The following is a 27,034-nucleotide window of genomic DNA, read 5'->3' as shown; positions in this document are numbered from 1 at the left end:
AAGCCCATGGCCCAAACGTTCAGGTAGCAAGAAAGCATGTAACAGCCATGCTATGACTGGCCAGTGGCTGTGGATTCACTGCAGTGCTATCTCAGGATCCCCTATCCCAATGAGAGCCACAGGGCAGTCTCCCCTTTTTGCTCTGCTTCAGTGAACAAGCCTGGACAGCAGCCATCCTTCCTTCCTTCCCATCTCTGGGACCTTAGCTGAGCAAGACTTTCTTTCTAGTTTTCTCAGAGATGGCCCACTCTATCCACATAACATGCCACACTGCCAGCTCTAGTACCCTGACAGGTTCGGGGAGGTTGGTGGCCACAAAAGTGGCAGGCTGCCCCACCAAGATGCTCTCCCATATCTCCCCTTCCCAGCCTCTCACAAAGCCCACATCCTTCCTCCATCACGGACCTAAAGAGCTGATGACTTCTGATATCTCCCTATACTGGGGTTTAGGGTATTTTTCTTCTTCCCAGGGGCAAGGGTGGGAATGGCCAGTTTTTGTCTTATTATGAAGCAGTGGCTCAAGAGGCAAGGGAGAGTCTGGTATGGGGAGTGGGACAGAAGGGTGTTTCTCCCAAGTCAGTATCTACATATAAATACGTACAAAATGGATGTTGTGCACATATGATTTTGTTTGGCGCAGGGCATACAGATAGATGGATGGATGGATAGATAGATAGATAGATAGATAGATAGACAGACAGACAGACAGACAGACGACAGACAGACAGGTGATGGATGGATCGATAGATAGATATGTAACGCAGACGTCTCAGTTAAGGTGACTTGCCCTCACGCGCACAGAACAGGGCGTCTGCTTTTATCTCCACAGTGTGTGCACAATTATTTTTGCAGGTTATGTCTGTAGTGTGTGCGTGTTAACGAAATGCACGTTTTAGGGAGCCTGGGGAGTATCATATGTGGATATGTGGGGCTGGTGTGCTGTTGTGTTTACGTGTGCCCACCACCAGGTTGTGTGCCGACGGCTTTCTCCGTTCTATGGCAGAGTGATGATGGGACTTGTTTACTGCACGTCTTAGGGGGCTCTTCTTTGCGGACCGAGGGGGAGGGAACTTAGAGGGAGCCATATTTGAGACTCTAGCTACGTTGTGAACTGTGGGGAGGTGGATGAGGGGTGCGAGATTTTCTATATATGGGTGGGAGGGGTGCTGTGCCCAGATGTGAGTGTATTTGTGCCCGAGATGTCGAGGGCCTTCTTCTGCCTGCGTCGGCATACATCTGCCTGGCAGTCTGCCGCCTCGGCAAGCAACGGGGTTGAGTTTGGGAGGATGGGGTGTGTAGGAGGAATGGATGGAAGTGTGTAGGCAGAGGGGTTGGGGCAGGTGGGGGAGCGAGGCGGGAGTGGTCCTCCCTCCAATCTCCCCGCCCACTCTGCCGAAGGCTTCTCCTGATTGGCTTCGGGGCCGCAGGGCTCAGGTTACATTCGCGAGCAGAGCGGAGCGCGGGAGAGAGGACCCGAGAGCAGACTTGCTGGTTCCGCGCGGGTCGGCGGGCGCCCCACGGCCCCAGAGTCCCCACCCAGCATCACACAGACCCCACCCCCACCCTGCGCCAGCCTCCACCCCAGCCAAGGACCCCCAACACCAGCATGGACTGCTGCACCGTAAGTTAGAGGGCCTGGGGGACGGGCACGCAGCTTCGTCTGGGGCAAGGGGCTCCCAAGAACCCCCTGGAGGGCGAGTGAGGGATGAAGGTGGGTGCAGAAGACCTAGGAGCAATAAGGGTGCCCGCAGAGATGTGGGAGGTGGGTGGTGGAAGCCGCCTGTCTGACTTGGACGCCCTAGGAAAAATGCTCCCCAACTCGCGGGGGCGTCTGGGCGCCCATCCGCCAGGCAGTCTGGGTTGGACTGGGAGCTCGGGAGGGCGCTGCAGCAGGGAAGCTGCAGTTTAGACGAGATGAGGAACTTCCCCCAGAGAGACGCTGGAGGCCGTAGCCTAGCGAAGCTGCGGCGACACCTTTCCTTTCCCCTCGCTTTTCGCCCCCACCCCATTCCCCAGCCCACTGCCGCCGCCGTCGGGGGGCGGGCAGGATGATCCTATTGACCTCGCGCCCTGTACAGCGAACGGTGGGTTAGTCAATTCATATTGGTTAGCCTAGTAGTGGTGATGGGTAGCAAAGAGCCTAGTCAATGTGGTTCTGGGGAGGGGTTGGCGCGTCCCCCAACGCCTTCTCGCCCTGGAGAGGGCTGGATGAAGTGACCGCGAGAGAACCCTGCTGGCGAGGGAAGGAAGTGTTTGCATTTTGTTAGCGCCCACACGGAGACCTGGATGCTGGCAACTGCCTGATGCCACAGTAGATTGCTGTTAAGGGACTCGGGTATGAAAACCCTGACACAGGACCTGGCTCCTGGCTCACTAGAGTAGAGTGATCATACATATATAAAATTTATTTGTTTATTTATTGCTCCTACATATGGAGAAAGACTACTCCAAAATCCTGTATTCTCATTCAGCCAACCCAGCTAATGACACAAGAGGTTATGACTTTGCCTGCTCCCCCACCGTCCACCCCATGGCTTAGAAAAGAAAAGAAAAGGAGAGGCTTGGAAGGAAAGGATAGCGCAGTTTATAAGAGCCGAGATTTCCCTATGTCTGGGTACCAAGAGGCAGAAAAACTTAGGGGCATGTTGTTGTAGTTGTTATTATGATTTTAACTGTTATTAACATTAATAATAGTTGTCAATTTGTGAATGCTTACCATGTACCCAGCACTTTATATTTAACCATCACCACAACCCTGTGAGGTAGATATTATTTCTCCCATTTTACAGATGTGCAAACTGAGGTTTAGAAGGATTAAATAATTTGCCCAAGGCAGCACAGCTTCTAAGTGTGGAGGCAGGGTTCAAACATAGCACTGTCTGATTCAAATAGCTGTACTTCGTCCTCTCCTCTAAATAGTTACTATTTTTTTCCTCATTAAATGGTAATATGGTCATAATAGAAAATGTAAAAACTAAAGAAAAGTATAAAAAAGAAACGTCAGTCATCTACAATCCCACCCCCTGGAGAAAGCCCTGATAACATATCTGCTTCCAGAATTTTCTGTTTGTTATTCTCTGGGAAGCAATTTTTGGTTGTGAAAGGGGGAATGGTCTCTTAATGCAGTTTCCTGGGCTCCACTGAGGAAGACCGCCTCAACCCCGCAGGAGTGTTTTATAAAGTAGAGAAAATAAATGGGTGGTGGTTTCTGGATATGAGTTGGTTGGGGGGGAAGGGCAGGGAAGGGAATATTGCTGAGATGGTGAGAATGACAGGGAAAGGAAGGCAAGACCCATGGTCAGTGGAAAGAGATAGCAAAGCAAAGAATCCAAGAAGTCAAGGAAGGAATGTAACTTGTCTCCACAGGTGCCTACAGGAGCAATTAGGGTAGGATGTTGGACCACTGCCTGTAGGCTCTGGTCTGCCCTGGACCATGCTCTTGAGTGCCCAGGAAGTCAGGCTGAGGGATTGGTAGACATGGTTGGAATGAGTGTCCCCTAAAAAAAAGGAGAAGCTACCACCCAAAGAGTACAGAGGAGGCAAATACACAATTTTCCCAGTGGCCCAGGGCCCTGGGGCACCTCTTCCAGGGCATGCTGTACGCAGGAGCCTTCCCCTTTCAGGCCCTGCCCTAGGTTTGCAGGGCTAAAGGGCTGAGCAAGAGACAGCACCATTGTCAGACTGCAGGGGGGCAAGAAGAGGGAGGAGGGGTGACAGGGGCAGAGGGTTGGGGCAGGGCTGGGTTTGAGCATCCACATTCTGTGGAGGGCTAGGCTCAGTGCTGGAAGGGAACTGGGATGTGTAGAGAGAACAGACTGCATCTAGGGGGCTAGTGGCAGCGCCCTCTTCATCTTTCATTCTGCAGCTCTCCTTGCCGACTGACTGGGTATTTGGGAAACACCTAGTTCTGCCTTATTTCCTTCTTTCTCCTTGGTAAGGAGACTCAAACAGAAATGAGAAGAAGAAAACATATGCTTTTTTTCGAGAGACAGAGCTCTTATTCATATTAGCAGTTGCTGATTTACATAGCCATATATATATGAGTTTTCTGCATTCACTTAATATGAAAAGGCAAAGAAACAGTTTTTTTTTTTTTTGGATCCCACTGCTCTGCTTTCTTTTGCTTAGTCTAGTTGACTTGGTCCAGTTGAATTCATAAAATAATTATCTGCCCTGAGGCAGTGGTTAACAGCACAGGCTTCTGAATTCCATCACTATTTGTCAGCTGTGTGGCCTTGGGTAAATTACAAAATGTCTCTGAGGCTGTTTCTTGACCTCTGAGATGGAGATTAAATGAGGTAATGTGTGCAAAGTGCTTAGCACAGGGCCTGGCACATAAGAAGTAGTAGGCAGGGATAATTCCTAAAGCTATTAGAACTTGGGAGCTGAAGGAGAATTTATTCATCTAGGCCAAGTTCTAGTTGTGGCTGAAAAAACTGAGATCCTCAGAAGTGAAGTGATGTGCCCATTTGGAACCAGAAGCCATGGCTCCTGTTTTGCCCACCAGTGCAATTTCCATCCCCCACCCCCAACTCCTGAAGCCCACCCAGTTCATACGGAGCTCTCAGGCAGACACCATCAGATCTGGGCTTTGGAAGGTGCCAACCCAGGCTCCATGACCCTTCCGGCTTCCTTTTACTCTCCCTCCAGTTCTGCCTGTGGACAGGCCACCAAGCAGCAGGCCACCAAGCAGCTCTACCCTAAGAACTCAGCTGGAGGGAGAGGGAGCTGATTCTGGGGAGGAGCAGTGTGTTGGGGGTGGCTTTGCCTGTAGTTCCAGGTTTCCATTCTAGATCCAGCCAGGGTGGGTGGTGCCAGCAGGTCGGTCTTAGCATGGTGGGGGGAGATGTCCCTTCCTCCGCTCAGCCTCCACAGCTGCCATCTGGGGAGCTGGGTCAAGAATGTTTTTGATAGTTGTGCTCTTGAGGAGAAGCTTCACTGTTCCCTGAGACTGTCCCAAGAAAGGCATGAGCTCTGAGAATCAAGGAACCCACGAGAGTTATTAGAGTATACAAGTGGGGAATAAAATGTCCGGGAGAGAGCACTAGACCTGGGAAAGACAAAAAGAGTGTGTCGGGCCGCTCCACAACCACACTGGCCTCTTGATAACTCCTTTTAACTGCATTTAAATCAATTGTGGGCATCTTGAGCACAAATTGAAAAACTTTGAAGCCCAGGGAATGAAGACCACCTTGGGAAGCATAATGAGGGAAGCCATTTGTAAACTTGGGCTTAGGCATCTGGGATTTAAACCTGTGCTCCTGGGGCAAAACTTGGTGGGGTAATGATCACCGGAGCCCCACTCATACCCATCCCACTGCTGGAACGGGATGGGTGATGGTGGAGAGGGGAAAGGAATAGAACTGAATTACTATTACCAAGTGAGACCTTGGTCATCTCATGCCCAGGAAGCAAAACACAGTGAAAGCAAAAGTCCTCAGGCAAAAAAAAAAAAAAAAAAAAAAAAAAATGAAGACAAATTTCTAGAAGCTAGAGGGTCAGATCAAAGGAGAAATGCCCTTCTGACTATGCAGTAACCATTCACATCCCCACGCACATTAACACTGTGAGTAATATTAAGCAACAAAGGGGCTCAGGGGCTGAGGTCCTCTCCATTCCAGAGCCTTGCCTCTGAAATCAATACCATCAATGCCCTAACCCTTTCTCCTCTCAGCTAGGGCAGGCTGTGGGAGAAACAGAAACCTGGGGCATGGGGTGGGTCTGATTATCAATAGGTTGAACCATATGAAATTATTTTTATATGACCACTTTTGGCCTATACAAACAACTATTTCACAACAATGTATTATTATTTAAAAGAATCATAATAATAGCTACCATTTATTGAGCAACTAGATTGTGCCAGAAAATTCATGCATATGTCATGTTGTTGATTCTTCCGCACAACCCATAGAGGTACATATTATCCTGATTTCAGATGAATGAGCTGAGATAGGGAAAGATTAGATAACTTGCCCAAGACCACGCAGTTAGAAATGGTAGAGCTTTGTTCATTTTCTTGACTGCCTTTACCTATCCTACCTATCCAGAGTAGGGGTTAAAAATAGACTCTGGACTCTGACATACAAGGGTTTGGCGCTTAGGTCCACTGAAAGCTATCTGTATGACCTCTATAACACTCTAATCATCAATTAGAGTTTATAAACACTCTAATCATCACTCTAATCCATTTTATTAGAGATAAACTAGGATAACAATAAAAAATACGTCATAGCTTTGTTGTCAGGCTAAATAAAATAATGTCTGTAAAACACTGTGTTACTGGCTGGGAACAGGGGAAGTGCTTAAATGGTAGCTATTGTCGTAATTCCTTTCTCATGTGCACATCAGGGAAAGGGCTTCTTGCTCCTGCTTATCTTTTCTTTGTCCTTTTTTGGAGTGAAGCCTTTTCTCTGTAGCATCTTCCAGATCATCTCCTCTCTACATTCTGGGAGCAATGGAAAATGGAGAGTCAGTGGGAAAACAGTCTCTGGTCCTCTATTCCTAGGTGGAGGGAGGCTGACTCACTGAGGGGTAGCCCCATCCTCACTCTAATTCCAGCTTTGAGCTCCGGTGTGATTTCCCTCAGGGAAGGGACTTTCCTACTGATTCTTCTACACCCTCTCCCAGGGAATCCTGGACTCAAAAGGGGCCCTTCTGAGGTGGAGGTGCGCTCTGAGGACAGGGGGAGGGGCAGCCTCATCCAGTCATCCAGGAGTCCCTGCTGCTGTTTACTTGGCTCCTCCAATCCCACCCTCCAGTTAGCTCTGCAGCTCCCCTAACTCGGCTGACGGTAGTGGGCCCTTCGCTGACTCAGGGCTATCTGGCTGTCTTGTATCCCATCCCACCGTGCACTTCTCTTTCCTGAGTTGGGAACACACTTGTATCCACCTGATCCTGAACCTTCCTTTTTGCCTGCTGCTGCCCGGGAGGGACACACACACACACACACCAGCGCGCGGCCCCCTGCCTTAGCCCTTCTCCACGCCGGTGGCTCCCCTCTCTGCACTTCCCGCCACCGCGTCGCCCCCGTCTCAATCCCCCAAGGCTCTCCTCCTATCCCATCCTCGCGAGGTCTGGGCTCAGTTACCCTATAAGTACCCCCTGCCCGCCCCCAGGAGAGCGCCTGCTCCAAGCCCGACGACGACATTCTAGACATCCCGCTGGACGATCCTGGTGCCAACGCGGCTGCTGCCAAAATCCAGGCGAGTTTCCGGGGCCACATGGCGCGGAAGAAGATAAAGAGCGGAGAACGCGGCCGGAAGGGCCCGGGCCCCGGGGGGCCGGGCGGAGCTGGGGGCGCCCGGGGAGGCGCGGGCGGAGGCCCCAGCGGAGACTAGGCCAGGTGAGGCGGGCGGGGCGCGACGGTTCTCCTCTCCCGGACTCGGGACGCTGAAGAGCGCCGCCGCTCCTCCTCCGAGGACCAAGGAAGACAAACGGCGGGCTGGGGTGGGGGGTGGAGAGGGGTGTGGAGGGAGCTAAGGGTGGGGGACTAGAAATCCGAGACAGGAGGTGGGTGGGGGGAGGAGGCTGAGGGTGCTGCGCGTTCCGAGAGCTCACCTGTCTCTCTCTTTCTCTCCACCCTCCCTTCTGCCCCACCCTGGACCGAAGAACTGAGCGTTTTCGAAGGTAATGAATTCGACTCCCAAGCGGCAGGGTGGGAGCTCAGAGTGGGAGAGAAGGACCGAATCCCCAACCCTTCCCTCTTGCCCGCCCTCACCCACTCCCAGCCAGGGAAAATACACCCTGCGCCTGCGGGTTTTCTGATACATCGAGACACCTGAGGCTGAGATGGGTACACACCTGGACCAACACAGATACGCTGTCACTCCCGTTTGGCTGCACAAGCCCGGCCGGGGGCTATAAACACACTGCAGCGCACACACGTATCGGCCGCGGGCTCATTTCAGCTCAGTGACTCGGGGTGGGGGGTTCTAGGTGACTGGGGGCCCCGGTCCTCCCCGCCCCAGTGTCCTGGCTCGGGAAAGGAGAAGGGAAGGGGAGAGGAAGTACCGGGAGAGGCAGGTGCTCAGACTTTCTCTCTCCTCAGTTCCCGAGGAGAGATGGATGCCGCGTTCCCTTCGCAGTGACGAGACTTCCCTGCCGTGTTTGTGACCCCTTCCTTCCCACCAACCTGCCAGCTTCAGGAGCCCTCCCTGCGTCCCCAGAGACTCCCTCTCCCAGGCAGGCTCTGTCGAGGAGTCGCTAAGTCCATGGCTTTTTACTTAGTTCTTCAGTATAGTATGGTCCCCATTTGCCCTCCCTCCCCACCCTGCTCCCAAACCCCGCGCTCCCAAATCTTCCTTTTGCTTCTCGCCCACCTCTCCCCGCACCCAGCATGCCGCTCTGCCTCCGCAGCCTCCGTGCGCCTCCCTTTGCGCATTGCGGAAGGCGCCCTAAGAGTCGTCCAAGTACACTCCCTTTAAAAAAAGAAAAAAGTTCTTTCGTTCTGTGCGCAGCTGAAAGGGGCGCCCTGCGTCTCTGTGCCGTTCCCGCCCCAGCCTAGCCCCAGAACTTTGGATCTGGGGCCAGGAGAGACGGGAAGAGGGTGTTTATGGTGTCGGATACCCCTTGCTCTGACCAGAAGGGAAGTCCCTATTTCGCACCCCATCCCTACGCCTGCCTGTCATCTGCCCTCCCCTCTCACCAGCTCACCCTGAGAGCCGCCTCTCCAGCTCTTGTCTGCTCCAACGCCTAGCGCCTGAGAGGCTCGGTAGGAGGAGTCTGCCGCGGCCCCGCCCCCGCCCCTGCTGGCCCCGCCCCCGCCGGGCTCCTGGGGTTGTGGCCGGAAGGTTTTTTTATCTCCGTGTGTGCATGTGACCGTGCTGGGTTGGAATGTGAACAATAAAGAGGAATGTCCAAGTGTTCAGAGGGTGCCAGAGGGGAGGGAGTTTGGGGTACAAGGCCACTGCTTGAAGCTTGAACAAGTCTCATTTGACCAAAGCAAAAAGTGGAGGTGGGGAGGGGGAAAGGAAGAGAGAGACCTAGGTTAAGACCTACTACTTGGAGCCAACCAAACTTCCCGCCTACAGCATCAGCTCTCGGACATCAAGGCCGTTCCTTCCCTTATTGGTAATACTCTGGGCTGCGCAGAGGAATTTGCTGTGCCGGCAGAAAGAAGAGGGAGTCAATATGGTACCCACAGGCTTTAATTCTTGATATCCCTCCTCAGGGATCGAGAGAGAAATCAGACAGCCATAGGGAACTTGGACTTGGTGGTCGTTACAGTGCTGGCAGAGGGGCGCCTCTCTGGGAGCCCACTGCTAGACTCGGTCCTCAGAGAAGTTTGCTCAGAAATCCCAGGAGCGATGGCATCCTCCCTGATGGATACAGGCAAATTCTTAGTGAAGGCTGGAAGCATCCCTCAAAAGACCCCCATCCTCTAACCCAGGGACTTTTAAATTTTGCTGTGCATGAGAATCATCTGTGGAACTTTGGCTGAAATGAAAATTCCAATCAAAACCATATCACCCCTCCACACACAGACACACACAGATTCTGCTTTGGGAGAGATAGCAAGCGGCCTGAATCTGAATGTTTAACAAGCTCCTGGTGATTTCTCTCCAGGTAATCTGGGGACCACACTTTGAGAAATACTACTCTGATCCCCATTCTGGACCCCACGACAGAGGCAGCTTTTGCTTGTCCTTTCCTTACTGCCCCACATTAGGTAACTAAACTCAACTGAGTGCTCAGGGCAAATCCAACTCTTGGCATCCACATCCTGTTGATGTATGAAAAGGCCTTAAAAACTGAAAAGTAAAAATTCTTTTAAGTGTCAGGAGGGTGAGGGGAGCTGGTGAACCAACCCCTCCATTTCGCTCACACACTCAAATATACAGGCTATACTGCTACCCCACCACCACCACCACCAAATCCCAGGGCTGAGCAGCCCTCCTTATCCCAAAACACCCCAAAAGATGTCAGAGTTTGAGGGCTGAAGTCACCTACTGTTAACCCAAGCCCACTCCTCCCTCTCTGCACCACCCCCCAGCCCTCCTGCTCACCTAAGGTCACTACCCTGATATGTCTCCTTGGGCCTCTTCCTCCTCTCTTTCTGGAACCTTATGAGGCAGAATGCAGCGATCGACAGGAACAGCACACCCAGGAGCACTCCAATCACAGCCCCAGCCACGCGGCCTTTGGAAGGGTCTAAGGAGACACAGGATCCTCAGAGCTGCAGACGTTCCTTGGCCCTTCCTCAGATAGCTTTATGCAGCCTACCCAGCCCATGCCTGCCAGTCTGGCCTCTGCCGCATGCCCTACCAGTCACAGAGAGGGTCAGCTCACAGGATGCACTGCCCATCTGGTTGGTGGCCACACAGCGGTAGGTGCCAGAGGAGGTCAGGGAGAGATTGGTGAGAAGGAGCTGGCCAGACACCTCATCTAGATGGTAAAGAGGAAGTGTTCCATCACTCACTCCACTCACAGTGAGCACCTACTGTAATGAAAGCATATTTCATTTCATGCTTAGGAAGAGAGTAACCTCATTTTATTAGTGAGGAAACTGGCTCAGAGAAGGAGAGTAATTGTGACCCAGAGAGGAAACCCCAAAGCCACCACAACTTCTGTGTTCTTGCCACTCTACACAGCTGCCTTTTCAGGGGAGGGGGAGACTGCACACACATGAAGGGTTCAGAAACTGGCAATGGAATCGGAGTGGGGTGCTTTCAGGTTCCTGGGTCGGGGAAAAAGGCTTGATTGCTAGAAACTGTATCCCCTTGGGTGGCTCTAAGCTGACCCCAATGCTTTTCTAAACTGCTTACCTTCACTTTAGAAAGCAGAGCACACACCAGGAGGTGATCTCGAGGGCTCTCTGAATTGATAAAGGGGTTTGCTGGGACTGGGGCTTAGAGGAGAGACAGGGCACTGGAGCAAGCATAAGGAGGCTGAGAAGCTAAGGCTCTTAGCCGGTTATATGGTTCCTACAAAGAAACTGGCTAAATGATTCAAGCTACTCTGACTCAGTTTCCTCTCTAGGAAGTTTGGAAATGATTCGTGATCCTTCAGAAATCTAAAAGAAATCCCCCCAAAACAGACAAGTGGGAATCATAGAATGCCCCCTGCCTTCCACTCTCTTTCAAGATATCAGGAGTACATTTAGTCTGAGAAATGCTCCCAGGATTATGCAGTCACAGACTGTGCAGGAAGACAGACAGGAGGGAACAATACAGGAAGCCAATGAAGAAGCAGGGAGAAGGTATAGCAGTTTATCTCAGACCCCAGGTATGAAACTGGTGCTGTGGGTGTGTGGAGTTGAGAGAGCAGATTTGCCCAGGTCCTGAGTCCCCTCTTCCTTGATGTCCTGGGTCCTTACCTTGCACCATGCTGCCAGGAGAAGGCGTAGGAGAAGATCCAAGGTGCACCCAGTTGTACACTGGCCTGGGGGCTCCCTCAGAAGAGCTGCATCTCAGTGCAGCAGAGCCCCCCACAGAGGTTTGACCACTCTGGCTGCACGAGGGGCGACTGGGGGGCACTGCAAAAATCACACATAGTACCTTAGTGATCTTCTATCCCCACCCCCATGAAGTGCTAGATTTCCTGCTTCAATATCCCTACCAAAGAGTGGTCCACTTCTGTTCACATACCACTGCATCCCCAGGAAATTTCCACTACAGGAAATTCTGATTGTCAGAAAATTCTTCCTCGTGTTGAGCCAAAATTTGCGTTAATGTAATATCCACCCATTGGTCCCAGTTCCTGCCTTCTGGGTCCACAAAGAGAAGTGAGAAATTTCTCCTCCACAGAACAGCCCTTCAGATATTTGAATGCTGCTGTCATACACCACATCCTAGGTCTTCTCTTCTCCATCTAAACATCCCCAGCCTCTTTAATAGTTTCTTCTGTTTGCTTGTCTCTGAGTGGGCTCTAGTTTGGGGTGAGACAGAAGCTCTGAACACAAATTGGTGCTTAGTGATAGAGGCCCTTGTTCCTTTAATGGCCACTCCCCTTCCCCACCACTGACCCAGGGAGGGACAGAATCTGAACTACAAATGGGAGTTTCCCCCAAAGATTGAGCGGTTGGGGGCATGACTCAGATCCCCATATATGGGAAGGGCTTTCTCTCTGGAACCCTTTGTTAGCAGGGACTGAGGGAGGAGGCATTCTTTGTGTTGGATGGAGCAGGAGTATGATCATCTAGACTAGAAGACTTTGCAAAGGAGGCATTTTCCCTTGGGGTCCCCAGTGCCATTGTGAGCTTGGGCTGGAAATCAGGATGTGGGGGGATTCAGCGGGGCCACTGTAATCTTTCATGGCACATGGGGGGCTGGTAGGTCCCCAGGCTGCCTTACCCAGCACAGTAAGGTTGATGAGCCCCAACCCATTGGTGTAGAAATCTGGCGGGTTGTTAACAAGGCAGAGGTAGGTGCCAGTATCCGAGGGGTGAACATCAGTCAGTTTCAGGGTGGCCACCCCAGCTGTAGGGGGGTCCTGAAGTAGGCTGGCCCGCTCTGCCTTAGAACCAGTTGGATACAGATGGCCATTGGTGAAATACAGGATCTGGGGAGAAACAGAAGACACTCACATGTGCCTTTTTCTGCCTGGCATCAATTCTGCTGTCCTTTCTCAAAACTGAGTATAAGAGGCCCTTCCCTTACACCAGCCAGGGAAGCTGACACTCTGTAGCCAGAACCATGAAGGTCTATCTGTCCCCAAATAACACCCCTTTCCAGGTGCTAAATGAACTAGATTCATTGCTTTCAGCTAAGCATGGCTCTCTCAATTTGTAAAAAAAAAAAAAAAAAATTGATGCAAATATTCTTGGAAGGGGCAGCATATCCTACTACCAATCACAACACAGCCTCAATGGGTTTATTAACTGAAGCTGGGACTGCACTGACACAGGGAAGTTGGATATAGGAGCTACGGGAGAGGAAGTTGGAGACAGTACAGAGCTATACATGTGACAGAGGATCACGCAGACTGCAGTCCTAAGAAGATCTAGAAACGGTCCACTTATTTTTTTCATCCAAGCATACAGATCCCCGACCACGCGCCCTCATCCTGAGTGCCCCTTCTGTTCCTGCCTCTCCCGGCCAACCCCCACTCCCACCCTCCCCAAGAGGCAGGAGGCCCCCCACTCCGGCGCAGTTGCTCGCAGCTCACGGGATGGGACACAGAGATGGGCTTCCCAGGCTGCACAAAGCTCCACTCCAGGGCGAAGTTGTCTCCCACCGACGTGCTGTAGCTGCAGGTCAGCTCGGCCGTCTGGCCCACCGGCGCGCTCAGGGGCTCGGCGGGCACCTTCACCTCCACGGCTGCCCCGGGGGCTGGGGACGCAGAGGGAGGCCGGCGGGAGGAGCGGGAGCGGAGGCCGGCCCCAAATCCCGGCCGTCTGGAGGGCCGGCCCACCCCGCCGCTTCCACAGCGGAGGCTGGGGGCTCCCACCTCCTCCAGAGCTCAACTGTGCCCCCGACCCCCACAATCCCTCCCTTCTCGAAACCAGAGGTTTCCGGGAGGGAGGAGCCCACATCCCGCCCGCCCGGGTTTTTCTGGGTGAAAGGACCGAGACTGGGCCAGGTATGAGGGTGTGTTTGTCGGGGAAGGAAAACAAGAGTGCTACGGTGGTTAAACCCTCCCCGAGAGGCCCAACTCCCTGCCGGCTTGCGTGCCTCTGTCCTTCACCCTCACGGCCTTCGACGCCCCCTCCTGGGCCTCGCCCCGGCCACCTCCTGGGCCCCTGCAGCCCGCTGGGCGGGCGGAACTGAGAGGCCCCAGGAGCCCGGGAAGCCAGGCCTCTGTCCCCAGCTGTCACCAGGTCCCGCCCGGCCTCCCTCCTCACCACTCATGCAGACGAAGCCCAGCAGGGCCCGGCAGAGGAGAGGCCCCGGGAGCCAGGCCATGGCCGCGTCCTGCCGTCTGTTGTCTGTTGGTCCGTCTGTGTATCTGGGTCTGGGGGAGGGAAAGCTGTGCCCGCAGGGCGGCCTCCTCGTGCTGGGCAGGAGCGAGACTGGCTATCTCAGAGCAAACAAGGGGAGAGGAAGACGCCCTCAGGTAAGGAAATGCTCCTCCCTCCTTCAGGCCTGATTCTGGAAACATTCTAGCCTTACTCCCTTCTTCTGTCCTCTTCCTCCCAATTTCTGAAGCTGTCAGGCCCTGGGGAAAGGGCTGGGCTTGGGGCGGGCACCCTAAAGGGAAAGGATCACAACTGGAGCTCTGTAGAGAAAGAGTGACCCTAGAGGAAGAGGGAGGCATTCTGATAACCTGAGAGCTGGCAAATGACATCACCACTTTGGGGTCTCTCACACTGTGAGCCTGAGCCCCAGGCTGAAGACCCTTTCTGACCCCTTCAGAGAATCTTGTTCTTTCCAAGTCTTTCTTCTCTTCTCCTCTGAGATCCCTTCTTTGGCACTTTCATTACATTAGGATGACATTAGGAGTCTCCATGGAAACTACAACCACCTCCCTACTCCCAGATCCACTCCATTTTGTGGGGAGAGAAACTGAGACTTGGAAGAGACGCCACCGTTGGCAGGAAAGGGTATGGGAGAATTGGGGTGTACACCTGCACCACATCCTATGCCCAGCTCTCCCTCAGTACAAGGGGCATCACTGCTGGGTGGGCAAGAAGATGTGTGTGTTCAGGATTCAATGGTCTGGGAGAGGGGAGCATGCCAGGTTCCTCTCCCCAGCCCTTGAAGAGAAAGCAGGAGATTAAGTGCCTGCACACCCAAACAGTGAGCACTCAAGACCAGCAGAAAGTGCACCAATTTCATCCCCTTGCTGCGCAGAGTGGGTTAGGGTCTTCCCAGCCTCAGGCTCTTTGTGCTTCTCCCTTTGTGCCACCTGACAGCAAATGACCCTTTTAAAGACTCTAGAAGAGCTATCCTGAGCCAGTAAGCTGGGAGGCTGCGTGGAGAAGCCCTCCTCCTGGGTACACAGCCTGGGTAAGGGTCCTCTTTGCATCATCCTGAAGCTCAACTTCCGGCAATTCCAAGTTTGAAAAGGCAATTTGACTCTCACTTTCCATACAAACACAATGTATCTTTATTGAAATCAGCAAGATAAAAACAAAAACACACGTTTGGAGTTAGTTTAAAAAATATCTTCCCTATCCCCTGCTCCCCCAAAAAACCCAACCAAGCTAAATATAACCAGGACAGGTTATATTAATGCAGGGAGCTGAAGTGGGAGTGAAGGATGATGTTAGATAGGGGTGGAGTACAGATCAAGGGGGCCTGGAGGACTCATTGACTGGCAGTCTCCACGAGGGCCCTGGGGGGTGGGGTGGACTGCCAATCTCAGCAGCATTCCACTGCAGTCATAGAGAGGACTAGGGGAGGGGGTGAAGGCTCTACCTAATCCCAGGTCCACTTCTTCTTCTCCTTCTACCTCTTGGAAGTTTGGGTCTTAACTGAAACTCAGTTTTCCCATAGTAAAGAAAGGTGGGGACAGAGGACTGGAGGTCTGGAAGATGGCCACCCTCCCAAGCCTCAGGCCTCTGTGCTAGGGGTGACCCCTATAAGAAGGAGAGAAACCAGATGGCTTAGCTAATGGGTGGCTAGGCCATCACACCAGAGACCCAGCCTGACTCTGGGCAGGCACCATCACGGGGACAGCACCTATTCGGCTCAGAGTAGAGGAAGAGACCCCCCCAGGGCTGGGGGATGTTGGCTGGGGGTGGGCCCCATCTGTCCTGGGCAGCCTTGGTGAGGGCAGGACCTGACTGGCGAGGCTGGGTGTGGGGGTCAGTGCACCAGGCCTGGGAGGGCCTTGGGGTGGCCGGAGGGCTCGTGCTGAGGTGACAGAGGAAAGGGTCCCATTCTTGGAGATTGTGTCTGAGCCCTTGGGCCAGGGCAGGGTCCGAGGAGCAATGGCATCCTCCCTAGTCATCAAAGAGGTAACAAGAGGTCAGAAACTGGAAGGGGGAAGAGGGGAGAGTTTCTACATGCTTTGTCTTACTCTCCCCTCCCCCCTACTTCAACTCCTCTCTCCCTTAAAATCTGCCCATAGAAATGAGGTTTCAGCCACTGCCCACCCTTCCATTAGATGAAAGCTGCCTGAATTCCCAGCCTATGTAAGAGGAGCTAGGAGAACCCCCATTTCAGCAGAGACCAGGGACACTTACTTGATATCATTGGCTGCCTCCTCTAGGGCCTTGCCCCGGCGTTGGTACAAGAGGACCAGCCCAGCCAGCAGCCCCAATCCAACCAGGGTTCCCACAACAGCTCCAGCCACCACCGCAGCCCCAGGCCCTGGAAAAGTCTTGGTGTCAGAGGAAGACACCCAGCTGTTGCCACCCCTCTTCAATCCCACTGCCCCCCTGCCACCATACTCATGCACTCTTTTCCCTGTTAAGAAGAGGGCTGGCTGTCAAGTAGAATATGGTCAGTCACTGACCAAACATTTGTACAAACATTTGACCAGGACAAGCTCCTTGTCCTATTACGACAAGAGACCTCAGCAGATAGGCCGCCTCACCTCTCTTACAACCCCACCCCCACCATTGACCAGTCTTCTCCTTAACCACACTTACCCCTCACTGACCTGTGCTCACTTCCAGGGTCACATTGCACTGGGCAATGCCCACCTTATTTTGGGCCCTGCAGATGTATACTCCGGACATGGAAGTAGAAAGGTTTGTGAGGTTTAAAGACCCACGGTTGGCATCTGTGGACACAATTTAGCTATCAGTCCAAGGACCCTCTCTCCCATTGAAAAAATCCTGCTCCTCCTCTGGAATGTCCTCTTTGACCTTTTGGGAGACTCAGCTGTCTGTCCCCTGATGGAGGGGAAAGGTATGCAGCCAGCATGCTGGGCTCTGCTCCCAGTTGCAGAACTGCTAGCTCAACATCCCTCTCCTTTTCCACTGCTCAGTATCCCCAACTGATATTTGAAAGCAGGCTAAAGAAAAAGGCATGCCCTGAAAAAACAAAACATGATTTTTATTTTTATTTCTGAATGGCAGAGTGGTGAGAAAGAATATTAAGCTAGGAATTTAAAAACCTTGGTTCCAGAATAGGCCATGTGACTTTAAACAAGTTGTTATTATCTCTGGGTCCCAATTTTTTCATCTGTAAAATGGGGGTAATATAACCTACTTGGTGTTGAAGGGATTATATGAAATTGTCATTATAACAGTTAAAGTTTATTGGCTGCTTACTCTATGCCAAAGACTGAGCTCTTTACGTGTATTAACTTATGAAAATTTCACAACAAACCTATGAGGCAAGCACTATTTGAAAAAAAATAACTGTTATTATAAAAATGGTCACATGAGGGCCGGCCCCGTGGCTTAGCGGTTAGGTGCGCACGCTCCGCGGCTGGCAACCCGGGTTCAGATCCCCGGCGCGCATCGATGCACCGCTTCTCTGGCCATGCTGAGACCGCGTCCCGCATACAGCAACTAGAAGGACGTGCAGCTATGACATACAACTATCTCCTGGGGCTTTGGGGGAAAAAATAAATAAATAAAATTATAAAAAATGTTTATAAAAATGGTCACATGAAAAGTAGAAAAAGGGACAAAATGAAAATCCATATGCCTACCCCCTAGATCCAACAATTGCTAACATTTTGCTGTACTTATTTCATTTCTCTCTCTCTTTCTCTGAGACATTTTAAAATAAATACTTTAGCACGAATCTCCAAAAAATAAGGACGTTGTCCCACATAACTACAATACCATTGCCACATCTGATACATTAATAATAATTCTCTAAAACATCTAATACTGCATATTAAAAACGTTCCAATGGGGGCCGGCCCGGTGGCGCAAGCGGTTAAGTGCACGTGCTCTGCTGCTGCGGCCTGGGGTTGGCCGGTTGGGATCCGGGTCACGCACTGATGCACCGCTTGGCATGCCATGCTGTGGCGGTGTCCCATATAAAGTGGAGGAAGATGGGCACGGATGTTAGGCCAGGGCCAGTCTTCCTCAGCAAAAAAAGAGGAGGATTGGCAGACGTTAGCACAGGGCTGATCTTCCTCACAAAACTAACTAACTAACTAACTAAATAAATAAAAATGTTCCAATGGCCCCAAAATGTCTTTTATAGTCGGTGTGTTCAAATCAGAGCCATTGATATCCCCTTGTTACAAAAGAGGAAATGGAGGCACAAAGTCACAGGGCTAGCACACAGCAGAGCTGGAATTTGAACGCAGACTGTGTAGCTCCAGAGCCTCTTGAGTAACACAAGCACAGCAGGGGGAGCACCCAGCACAATGCCTGCACCTGGCAGGCCCTCTTTCTCCACCCCTCCCCACATCCTCCTCCTCCCCAGGACTTCCCAGCCTCCCCTGTTCACCCCAGTCCCTCTGCTACCTCTGGCCTTTCCCCCACCCCAGTCACAGTCTCAGTTGTCTCCAGAAGTTCCCTCACCTAAAACTGGTGCAAAGAAAACCTGAGGGGATGGAGGTGGCCGCTCCCACTGGTATTGGGCAGCGGGCTTACTCCTTGGGGACCGGCAGCTCAGGGTCACGTTGGTCCCCACACGGGGCACGCCCAGGAGACGGCAGGATGGAGTATCTGGAGGAACTGGGGGAGGGGGACAGGTTAAAATCTCACACCGAAGGGACCAACAGATCCCCCCTACTCCCACACACATACCCTCTGTCACTCCATTTGTCCCTCCTCCAACCTTTACATCAGCCACTTGGGAGAGACCTGCCTGGCCTCCCGTGGGGGTGGGGGGTATTGGAGAGGGTGTGCTTCTCACTTACCCAGCACATCGAGTTCTAAACTTTTGCTGCCATGGCCCCTATTTTTGCCTTGACTGTCATGCACGTTCACAGAACAGAGGTAGGACCCAGAATCTTTCTCCTGGAGGCCCTGCAGCCGCAGGGACACATTCCGGGAGGGCATGGGGTAGACCAGGGATGCTCCAGGTTTGCTTGACAGGGTCCCACTGATGTACGCCAACACCTGGAGTGGGGCAGAACACCTGCCCGTTACTACATGTATGCTTTGTACCCACAGGCTCAGCTAATCTCCCTCCCCCAAACTGGCAATCTTCAAATGCCCATCACCTGCACCATCCCCTCTAACCTGTACCAGCCCCTCATTCACCCCCTGTCTCCCTGGTCACCCTCTCGCTGCCCCTCAGTGCTCTTTACCAGAACAGTTCTTGGTCACCTATGCATTGTCTTTTCATCACCGCTTAGAAAGTATGTTTAGAAAGGTGGTGTAATGGGCAAGGGATAATGTAAATAGGGGTTATGTATGAAAGAAACTTAGACTGCAGGGGTAGACCCAAGATGTAATATATATATATATATCTTTTTTTATCTCCTTTTTCTAGAAGATGTCTCCACCCCCCAAATGTATAAGTTCAAGCCCTATGAAACCTGGATCTACCCCTGCAATCTAGGTTTCTTTCATACATACCCCCTATTTATCAAATGACCTTTTGAACACACTTTCCAGGGCCTGGAAGGAGCCCATGCAAGTAAGGGGCTCTGAAAATGAAGTTTCATTGCCTTCTGGGTAAATCCACCTCTGAATATAAGTCTGATGTGAGGAAGGAGGATAGGTGGGAGATTGTGGGAGGAGACTGGCCCTTGCCTCTCCAGGGGGGTATAGAGGGGCAGCAGGACAGATAATCATTTGGGAAAAGAAGTGGCCTGTGACAGTGTCCAAAGCACAGAGAATGTGAAAACAGAAAGATGCTCAACTTTAAAAGTTGTGTGATACTTGCTCTAACCCTTCTCATTTCCTCACCCCCCAATCCTCACTTCCCCACTCCCTAAAGCAAAGTAAAATGCCACTCCACTTTTCAGTGTTTTGTGTGCTGGATTTCTAGGAAAAGCTGGGGAAAGAGAATTCTTTGGGGAAGCCTCCAAAGTCAGAACAAAAAATTCAACCTGTGAGGAGGACCTTGCTTTTCCCTGCGACTTCTTCCTTGTGCCCCATTCCCAGGCCACCCCTCCCCCCACTGTTGTCAGCTCTTCCCTACGCCCCCCACTGGGCACAGCTAGCCTCTGGCTGAGATGCTTTCCTCCCTCACCTGTTCCGACTCCTTCCCGTTGTGTACCAAGTACCACATCACGGTGGGCATCTCCCACGGGTGGGCGGAAGACCCCTCCTCTTGCAGGGTGGGCTGGGCGGAAGACCCCTCCTCTCGCAGGGTGTACCACGCCGGGAGCACCACTTCCCGGCTCTCTACCGCCTGCAACCGGGTGAGGCTGGCGGGCACGTGCAGGTCCAGCTGGGCCCGCGAGGAGGATGCTGGGGACAAGATCAAGGAGGCGTGAGCGCAGAGGGCTGGCTCCCGTTGGGTCCGCGGACCCTGCCCAACTCGGCAGGAGGAGAGGGTCACGAAAGTCCCGAGAACAGGAAGGACGAGCCTTGCGGGGTCCCGCCACTAGAGGCCTCGAAGACTGCCCAGAGACCGCTAAATTAGTGTCCTGCTTTCCATTTCATCAGAGTTTATTCTCCCCAACCTCGGCCCGTGGGTTTGTAGCGGGGATAGGGACACATTTCTATGCATTTATTTATATCCAGAGGCGCAGATTTCGGAGCACCAAGAAGAGGAGGCAGATTTCGAGCGGGGAGGGGAAGACATCCAAAAGGAAGGGCAGATTTAATACTTTTAAGGTACACTCTACTTAGCCCACTTGCTCCCCCAACTCCTCGGGGAAGGGGGAGTCGTGACGCTGGTCAGGATCGCCAGCGTTCCTCGCTCCTGCGTTCTCAACCTCACGGGCCGAGGGGGTTGGGAGGCTACCCGGTTACTGATTAACCCCGCGGCTCCTTCTGAACTGCTCAGAGAGAGAGAGAGGGGAGCGGCCCAGCGCCCAACGTGGCCCAGTTGGCTGCAGTGCTCCCTGGCCTCCCGCTCAGTCCGGACACTTGGGCTTCCCCAGGAAAGCGGAGAGTTGAGACCCAGAAAGCTGGCAAGGGCCCTTTGGGGTCCAAGCGATCTGGGCAGATCCTCTGAGGTCACAGAGAATCATAGCAGAGCTGGGACGAATGAAGGTCCCCTAACAATCAAGTACAAAGCTTGTGTCCAGGGTTCAGGAGGCGGACTGGGGTGTTGGTTTCACGGAGGGGATTCTGGAATCAACGCTTGCACCGTGGCGTCCAGGAATACACTCTTTTGCCCTTCGGAGAGGCACTGGAGCAGCCTGAGTCCCAAGCCCTTTGGGGGAATAACCTTGGGTTTGTACCCGGCCAGGCCTGAGAACGCCGGCCGCCCTAGTCCTTGGCCCTGCTCTCCCTCGGCCTCAGCCCTCTGTACCGGAGTCTGAGACGTGACCTCCGCATGGTGCCCAGGCGGCCAACGCGCGGACAGAGTCCGCATGCCGGCTCTCCTCCATCCTAGAGCCGGACTGAGGCCTCTGAGGGCCCAGGAGCGGATCCGGCCAGGATGCGCGCCACCCCCACGGCTTCCCGGCTGCGCGTCTTTGCAGAACCACCACCCCTATTCCTCGGCCTTTGTAGCACCCCCCTCCCCATTTCCTGGCGGGTCCCTGCGGGCCGGGCAGGAAACTTGTGCCCAGTGATAAGCCAGAAGACAATGACGGGGGGTGGCCGCTAGACCGGAGGCTCTACCGGCGAAAACAACCTCCGCCTCAAGGAGCCCAACGCCCTCTGGGGACCCGTTCGCCGAAGCCAGGAACGCCAGGAGGCCTGCGGGCCGTGGCGGCTCTTCCGCAGCCTTCCTGCAACACGCGCCCTGCGGCCAGAAACAGTTCCCGCCGGGAAACCTGCCTGGGTCCCGGGAGGGGCGCGAGATTCCTCGCCCTAGACGCCCCAGCGACCCTTCCAGGCCCTGCATTTATAATTTCACTTTGCAAAAGGTAGACGGGGGTTAAAATAGATAGTAACGGACACACTGGGGTCTGGGCAAACGCTCTCTGTCCTGTGCCCCCAGTCAGAAACTAGAGGCTGAAGAGGGCCTGAGGCTTCCCTGCCCTCGTCCTGGGTGTGTGCTGGAGCAGAAGCCCCCCAACTCTTCGTTCCTTTTCGCTCTCAGAGTCCACAGTACCATAGGGAGAGAAAAACGGGGTGGTTGGGGCTGAGTGAAGGAGACAGGAGCAGCCCAAGAAAGCAACCCTTCTGGCCCACTCGGAGACCAGAGTGAGGGAGCAGGCAACGGCTGAAGGAGAACGAAAATGGGCCCGCTCCCCAGGCCTACTATTTTTAGTCTCCCTCTTTCTCTGAGAAACTCCCCCCGCGGGCTTCTCACGCCCCAGGGGCAGCAGCGCTGAGCCTCAGCGCGGACGGAAGGGCCTCGCAGGGAGCCGTCGGGCAGAGCCGGGTGCCTGCTCGAAGCGCCGTGGGACCCCAGGGCCATTTAACTCTCGAGTGCCTGGCGGGAGCTCAGCAATCCCCAGTAGGAACATTGAACCTGGGCCGTCAGTGTGAAAACTGAGGCTCAGAGTTCGGACAGAAAAAGGAGGTGTTGCAGGAGAGCTGCAGACGATGCCTGGGCAGCAAACTTGAATTTTTCTCCCCTGCTTCGGAGGCCCCCACCAGGTAGGAAGATGGGGCAGTTGGGGGTAGAATGCAGAAGGGAAAGAGGCGCTAAGGCTGAAGTTGGGAGAGGCGGGCTGAGAAGCTGAGGGGTCCTGGGGCAGGCCCACCAAGTCTGGAGGGGCAGGAAGCTGTATAGGTTTTGGTGCCGCGGCTGCCCTTGAGCCCCACACTTTGTCTGGAGACCCTAATACTTCATGCCCCAACACCCTTGCAGACCATGCTAACAGGGACACGAGTGAGAAGTGGTCCCCACCTCAGTCCTCATCACCGTGGCTGAATTTCACACATCTTTCCCAGCCTGACTTGCCCTGGCAACTTCCAACCTGAGAGAAATGAGGAGTTAAAGCTGACTTCGACAAACCCACCCTTCACCCTCATTCAGGATTCTTGAAGAGGAATGGCAAGAAAGCCTGGGAGGTAGCAAGTGAAACAGCTTATGGTGGGTTTAGTTCCTGCTGGGTCCTCTTCTCCCCAGATGTCTCATTGGGCCACCCCCAGTTCCTGGGCGCCTCTGGAAGCCTTCAACACTCCTCAAGCATTTGCTTCAAGAGGCGCCCTTCCTCTCTGACTCTTTGCTTTGTGCCTTTGGTTCTGGGAACCAATGGGGGTAGTAGATCTCTGGGGGTGGGGGGATCACAATTCTGTTCCTCTAGGCATTCGAACGAACCCTTCCCCCATTTCCTGTGTCCCAAATGACCTCACGGTCATGCTTTTGGGGCACCTCCCTTGATTCCCAGGGCAGGAAGCAGGAAGAGGGGGCAAGAGGGAGGATCTAGGCTGGGGAATTGCCATGAAGAGCGTGTGTGAAGCCAGGGGACCAGGGAATTCTCCCGGGCTCTGTGCATGGGCTTGTATGTGGGGTGGGGGGAACGGAGGGGGCTTGAGTTAAGTCCTTAAGCTCTTTAGCCAGTGTCTCATCTAGCAGCTCAGCTCATCTGGCTCTGCTGGGTGGAGGTGGGGAGCTCTGCTAGGTGGAGGTGGGGGGGGGTGAGGAATGGTTCTGATAGCTCACCCCTGAGGTCTACCCAGGTGATGCTCTAACATTCTCTCCCCACCAACACACCGCACCCAAAGTGGGAGCTGTCCTGGATACAGCGGGGACAGAAGTCAGCACCAGCCAGTGATGTCCAGAGTGGCCGGGGAGGGCAAGAGTCAGAGGTGAGAGTCCTGTCCCACCCAGTTCCTCATCAGTGCCCCAAACCACCTCCCTCAGGGTCGGATTCACTCCATCTCCCATCTCAAGTCCCCTCCTGGTCCCGGGTTTCACTCACCGAGGGTACTCAGCCCCAGGAACAAAAACCGCAGCAAGTTGGTCGCAGGGGGCCCGGGCAGGGAAACCATGGCCTTCCCTGGCCCCGACGGAGTCAGGGGCACCGGCTACCGGACACACCGACTGACAGGTGCTGAGGATGCACGACAGCCGGCGCGGACGCGGGAGCCGGGCCACTGACACCAAGGGCGGCTCCAGCCAGAGTCTGTGCGTGTGTGTGCCGGTGGTGGGGTGGGGACCGATGGGGACACGGGGGCGGGGCATTCGAGGGGGCGGAGAGGTCGCCGTCCTCCCGGGCGGGGTGCGCGGGTGACCTGCCGCGGGGCGGCGCTCCTCGCGCTCCGACGGCCGGATCTCGGGGCCTCTATCCGGTCAGGACGCAGGGTGGGGTCGGGTAAGTCATGGTGCCCTGGGCAAGGGGAAAAAAGAAGGGTCCTGAACTGTCATACTGTGGCCATACCGTTTCTCTTGGGCCGGTGTGGGGTAGAAAGGAGAACGAGGAAGGGAGGCAGGTTTGGGGATTATCCGACGTCCAGGAGCCACCCGCACCCCTGACACCGTAAACGGCCGGACCTCTGGCCCGACTAACTGGCTCCGAGCTTGGGGATACCGCGTCCTCGGCCTAACCCGGGCGGCCTTCCTGGAGGAAGGGGAGAACCGCGTTTTCCCGGGGCCATTGGCACTCCACAGTGCGGGGGGCAGAGCGGCAGGAAGAGGCCAGAGTGCCGGCCGCGCGGGCCCCGTTCTGCTGCCCGAAACCGCCGCGTTCCCAGGGCCAGGGGCGGGCTGGGCCCCGGGAGCCGGGCCGCAGGAGCTGGTCGGGAAGAGTAACAGCCCGCCCGCCCCCGCGCAGCCCCGCACGCGCCCCCGCCGCCCGAGGCTGCCAGGAGGAGGCCCGGGGCCGCACCCGCACGCGCCCGGGCCGGCGGGTGGACGCGGGGACCGTCTTCCCCTGTGGGCGGCGAAGAGAGCGGCTCAGCAGGTTCTTGGGAACTCCCTAAAACCCAGGCCCGAGGGTCACCTGGGTCTTGTGCCTCATACCGCGAGCAGGGAACAGACTGGCGCAAGGAAGCCCCTGGAGCTGAGCGGGCAACTGAGGAAACACGAGCCCTGTTCCCAGCGCCTCACCTCTAAAAAGAATGGCTTATGTATAGTCCTTAGGCTGACTGGGGAGGAGGGGGCGGCTGCGGGAAGGCAGACTGGACAAAGTCCCTCCATTTCTTTATCCCCCGTGTCTTCGCTGCCCGCCATCCCTCCTCAGCCCCACTCTGATCCTTTGATTCCCGGGACTAGATCTCGTTCGCCGTGAATGTAATTTAACCGCCCCTCCCCCGCCATTCGGTCAAAGGGCCCCTCTGCGCCCTCTGGCGGCCCCGGCGCCCCTACAGAGTGGCACGCACCTGTTCTTGCTTCTCCGACCAACAGCCAAAATAAAGATGCTTCAAACATCCGGGAGCAGCTCAACCACCGAGCGGAGGTCACCGAGGGCAGGAAGCGTAACAATGAATTCCTGGCGCTGCCTGCTCTGGGTGGCAGTTGACTGGGAAGAAAAGCAGCCAGGCCTCCTGGATTCCATTTATTCCACACAGTTCTGCTCGAACATTGTGTCCTTTGTGCCTGCACCGCACAAGGTCTTTTTCTACACATTGCCCCACAGACCCTCTCAGCTGCTTCTTCCTAGTGTGACCTGCCTGGCTGCTCTTCAAATACCTGCCAGGCAGTGGCTTTGAGAAATGCCTGTGCAAACACTAGACTGCTCATGCAACCTCTGGAATCTAATATTCGGCAGCTCAGGGGCAGCAAAGGCAACAGAAATAGGTAACCGCCAGGGACCTACAAACCTGGAATTGTCAAGCAGATTGTGTGAGTGTGTATGGGGCGGGGGTAGGGGGCTGTTGGTTTGGTTTTTCTATTCTATCACATTCAAAATTTCTTGACTTTAGTCTACGCTGCAAACTACCTCTTGTAAACATCTCTTCTTTGTTTCCAGACCAGGGTTAAGTCGCCCCAAATAAGTAACTCCTTCCGAGAAACGCAGTGCAAAGTCTCCTGGTTGTATATCCTGGGAACACCAAAGCATCACACAGGCTGTGCTCTTCCTATCGAGTGCTACATAAGGTATAGCCTCAACATTCACTCTGTAGCTAACTTTTCCTTCAGAATTTGGATCCCAAATAATTTGCAACATCGGAAGTAAAGCTGCAACCAAAGATTTGTAGGCAGTGACTGTTTCCATGTGACACAGGGGTAGTCCCCTCAGGACTCTTTCATGGCCCTCACCCCAAAGAACTGAAAGTTTTTGCCAAGATGAATTTTAGGGTAAACATTGTTCTCTACCTTTGTGTAAAATGAGAATGGGGGGCTGGCCTGGTGGCACAGTGGTTAAGTTCGCATGCCTCACTTCAGCAGCGGCCCCAGGTTCATAGGTTTGGATCCCGGGTGTGGATCTACACACTGCTCATCAAGCCATGCTGTGGCAGCATCCCACATACAAAATAGAGGAAGATGGGCATAGATGTTAGGGACAATCTTCCTCACTAAACTAACTTTAAAAATAAAAAATAAAATGAGAATGTTGGCACAGATGATCTGTGAGTGTCCTGGGAACTGCTTGCATAAACATGTTATATGCAAGAGCAAAGTTCATAGTTTCATATGTTAGGAGACTTGCAGGTCACTAGCATTTCTTCCAATCACATCTCATCTTATATCTCTAAAGTATTTTCTAACGCTGATTCTTACATTTGAATATAGTGTCTTCATCCCCCTTGAATCAGTTATAAGGCTTCATGAAGGTCTAAGTAGTCCACTTTTTGTTTTTAGCAATCCTCATATAGTTATCTGACACCCCGTTGTCCTCTTTTCTAGATTGTTTTGGCCAAAGAGACTGGATGTTCAGTATCAGCAAGCTAATTTCTTTCCAAGTCTCCTTTTCCCAATGCTCAGCTTTGTCCTCTTGCCCCTCCCCCTACCCCTCCCAAGCCAAATGGTGAAAACACACGTTGGGTCAGTCTGTCATCTTATCCATGTTGCTCATAATGGTCTAGCAGTGCCCCATTCTCAGTAACGTTAGGTAGATCCAAAACATCCTCACTACATGTTCCCCAAACGTTCTGCCCCAGGTAATGGGATAGAAAAAAAAAAAGCATGAAGCATGTTTCTTTTGGGGTTGGTCACTGGCAAAGTTTTGGGAATGCCATGTAGTACTCCTGGTAATAATGCTTTTTTCTGTAGCACTTAGCACTGAACACTATGAGATTATTGCTATAAGATGGTCAATGGAGCCTCAGCTTTTAGGACTGTAATTCCAAGTTCCAAAAAAGAGCAAACTCATGAGAATTTCCTAG

The 27,034-nt window shown here is 53.6% G+C and overlaps 3 protein-coding genes across 5 annotated transcripts; 1 reads left to right on the top strand and 2 right to left on the bottom strand.

Moving 5' to 3' along the window:
- Nucleotides 1-1,454: 1,454 nt before the first annotated feature.
- On the top strand, nt 1,455-8,867 carry NRGN (neurogranin). Its single transcript, XM_058544918.1, has 4 exons — nt 1,455-1,621; nt 7,119-7,345; nt 7,612-7,629; nt 8,051-8,867. The coding sequence occupies exons 1-2, from the start codon at nt 1,607-1,609 to the stop codon at nt 7,338-7,340; spliced, it is 237 nt and encodes a 78-aa protein (XP_058400901.1). The 5' UTR covers nt 1,455-1,606; the 3' UTR covers nt 7,341-7,345; nt 7,612-7,629; nt 8,051-8,867.
- An 85-nt stretch (nt 8,868-8,952) lies between these two features.
- VSIG2 (V-set and immunoglobulin domain containing 2) lies at nt 8,953-13,928 on the bottom strand. Of its 3 annotated transcripts, none has more exons than XM_058544914.1 (7): nt 13,784-13,928; nt 13,108-13,271; nt 12,294-12,501; nt 11,318-11,476; nt 10,267-10,386; nt 10,008-10,152; nt 8,953-9,320 (listed from the first exon to the last, which is right to left on the bottom strand). In XM_058544914.1, the coding sequence occupies exons 1-7, from the start codon at nt 13,842-13,844 to the stop codon at nt 9,188-9,190; spliced, it is 990 nt and encodes a 329-aa protein (XP_058400897.1). In that variant the 5' UTR covers nt 13,845-13,928; the 3' UTR covers nt 8,953-9,187. The 3 variants fall into 3 exon arrangements, with proteins under 3 accessions (XP_058400897.1, XP_058400899.1, XP_058400898.1); XM_058544915.1 differs by having other exon boundaries at nt 9,255-9,438; XM_058544916.1 differs by lacking the exon at nt 10,267-10,386.
- A 1,036-nt stretch (nt 13,929-14,964) lies between these two features.
- LOC131408296 (endothelial cell-selective adhesion molecule-like) lies at nt 14,965-26,620 on the bottom strand. Its single transcript, XM_058544912.1, has 8 exons — nt 25,088-26,620; nt 23,689-24,096; nt 19,944-20,164; nt 18,661-18,862; nt 18,320-18,475; nt 16,489-16,611; nt 16,070-16,196; nt 14,965-15,826 (listed from the first exon to the last, which is right to left on the bottom strand). The coding sequence occupies exons 2-8, from the start codon at nt 23,756-23,758 to the stop codon at nt 15,511-15,513; spliced, it is 1,215 nt and encodes a 404-aa protein (XP_058400895.1). The 5' UTR covers nt 23,759-24,096; nt 25,088-26,620; the 3' UTR covers nt 14,965-15,510.
- Nucleotides 26,621-27,034: the final 414 nt, after the last annotated feature.

The sequence above is a fragment of the Diceros bicornis genome, chromosome 7, assembly GCF_020826845.1.
Source record: "Diceros bicornis minor isolate mBicDic1 chromosome 7, mDicBic1.mat.cur, whole genome shotgun sequence".
NCBI lineage: Eukaryota > Metazoa > Chordata > Mammalia > Perissodactyla > Rhinocerotidae > Diceros > Diceros bicornis.
This window is presented reverse-complemented; position numbering and strand designations above follow the sequence as displayed.

Coding starts and splice junctions, on each gene's coding strand:
- VSIG2 (XM_058544914.1), bottom strand. CDS start 13,844: ATGGCCTGGCTCCCGGGGCCTCTCCTCTGCCGGGCCCTGCTGGGCTTC. Junction 10,387..11,317: donor TCCTGGCAGCATGGTGCAAG/GTAAGGACCCAG, acceptor TTTACCATCTAG/ATGAGGTGTCTGGCCAGCTC. Junction 10,153..10,266: donor GCTGACCCTCTCTGTGACTG/GTAGGGCATGCG, acceptor GTGTCTCCTTAG/ACCCTTCCAAAGGCCGCGTG.
- LOC131408296 (XM_058544912.1), bottom strand. CDS start 23,758: ATGGTTTCCCTGCCCGGGCCCCCTGCGACCAACTTGCTGCGGTTTTTG. Junction 18,476..18,660: donor TTTAGAACTCGATGTGCTGG/GTAAGTGAGAAG, acceptor CCCCTCCCCCAG/TTCCTCCAGATACTCCATCC. Junction 16,612..18,319: donor TTTCTTTGCACCAGTTTTAG/GTGAGGGAACTT, acceptor TTGTGTCCACAG/ATGCCAACCGTGGGTCTTTA.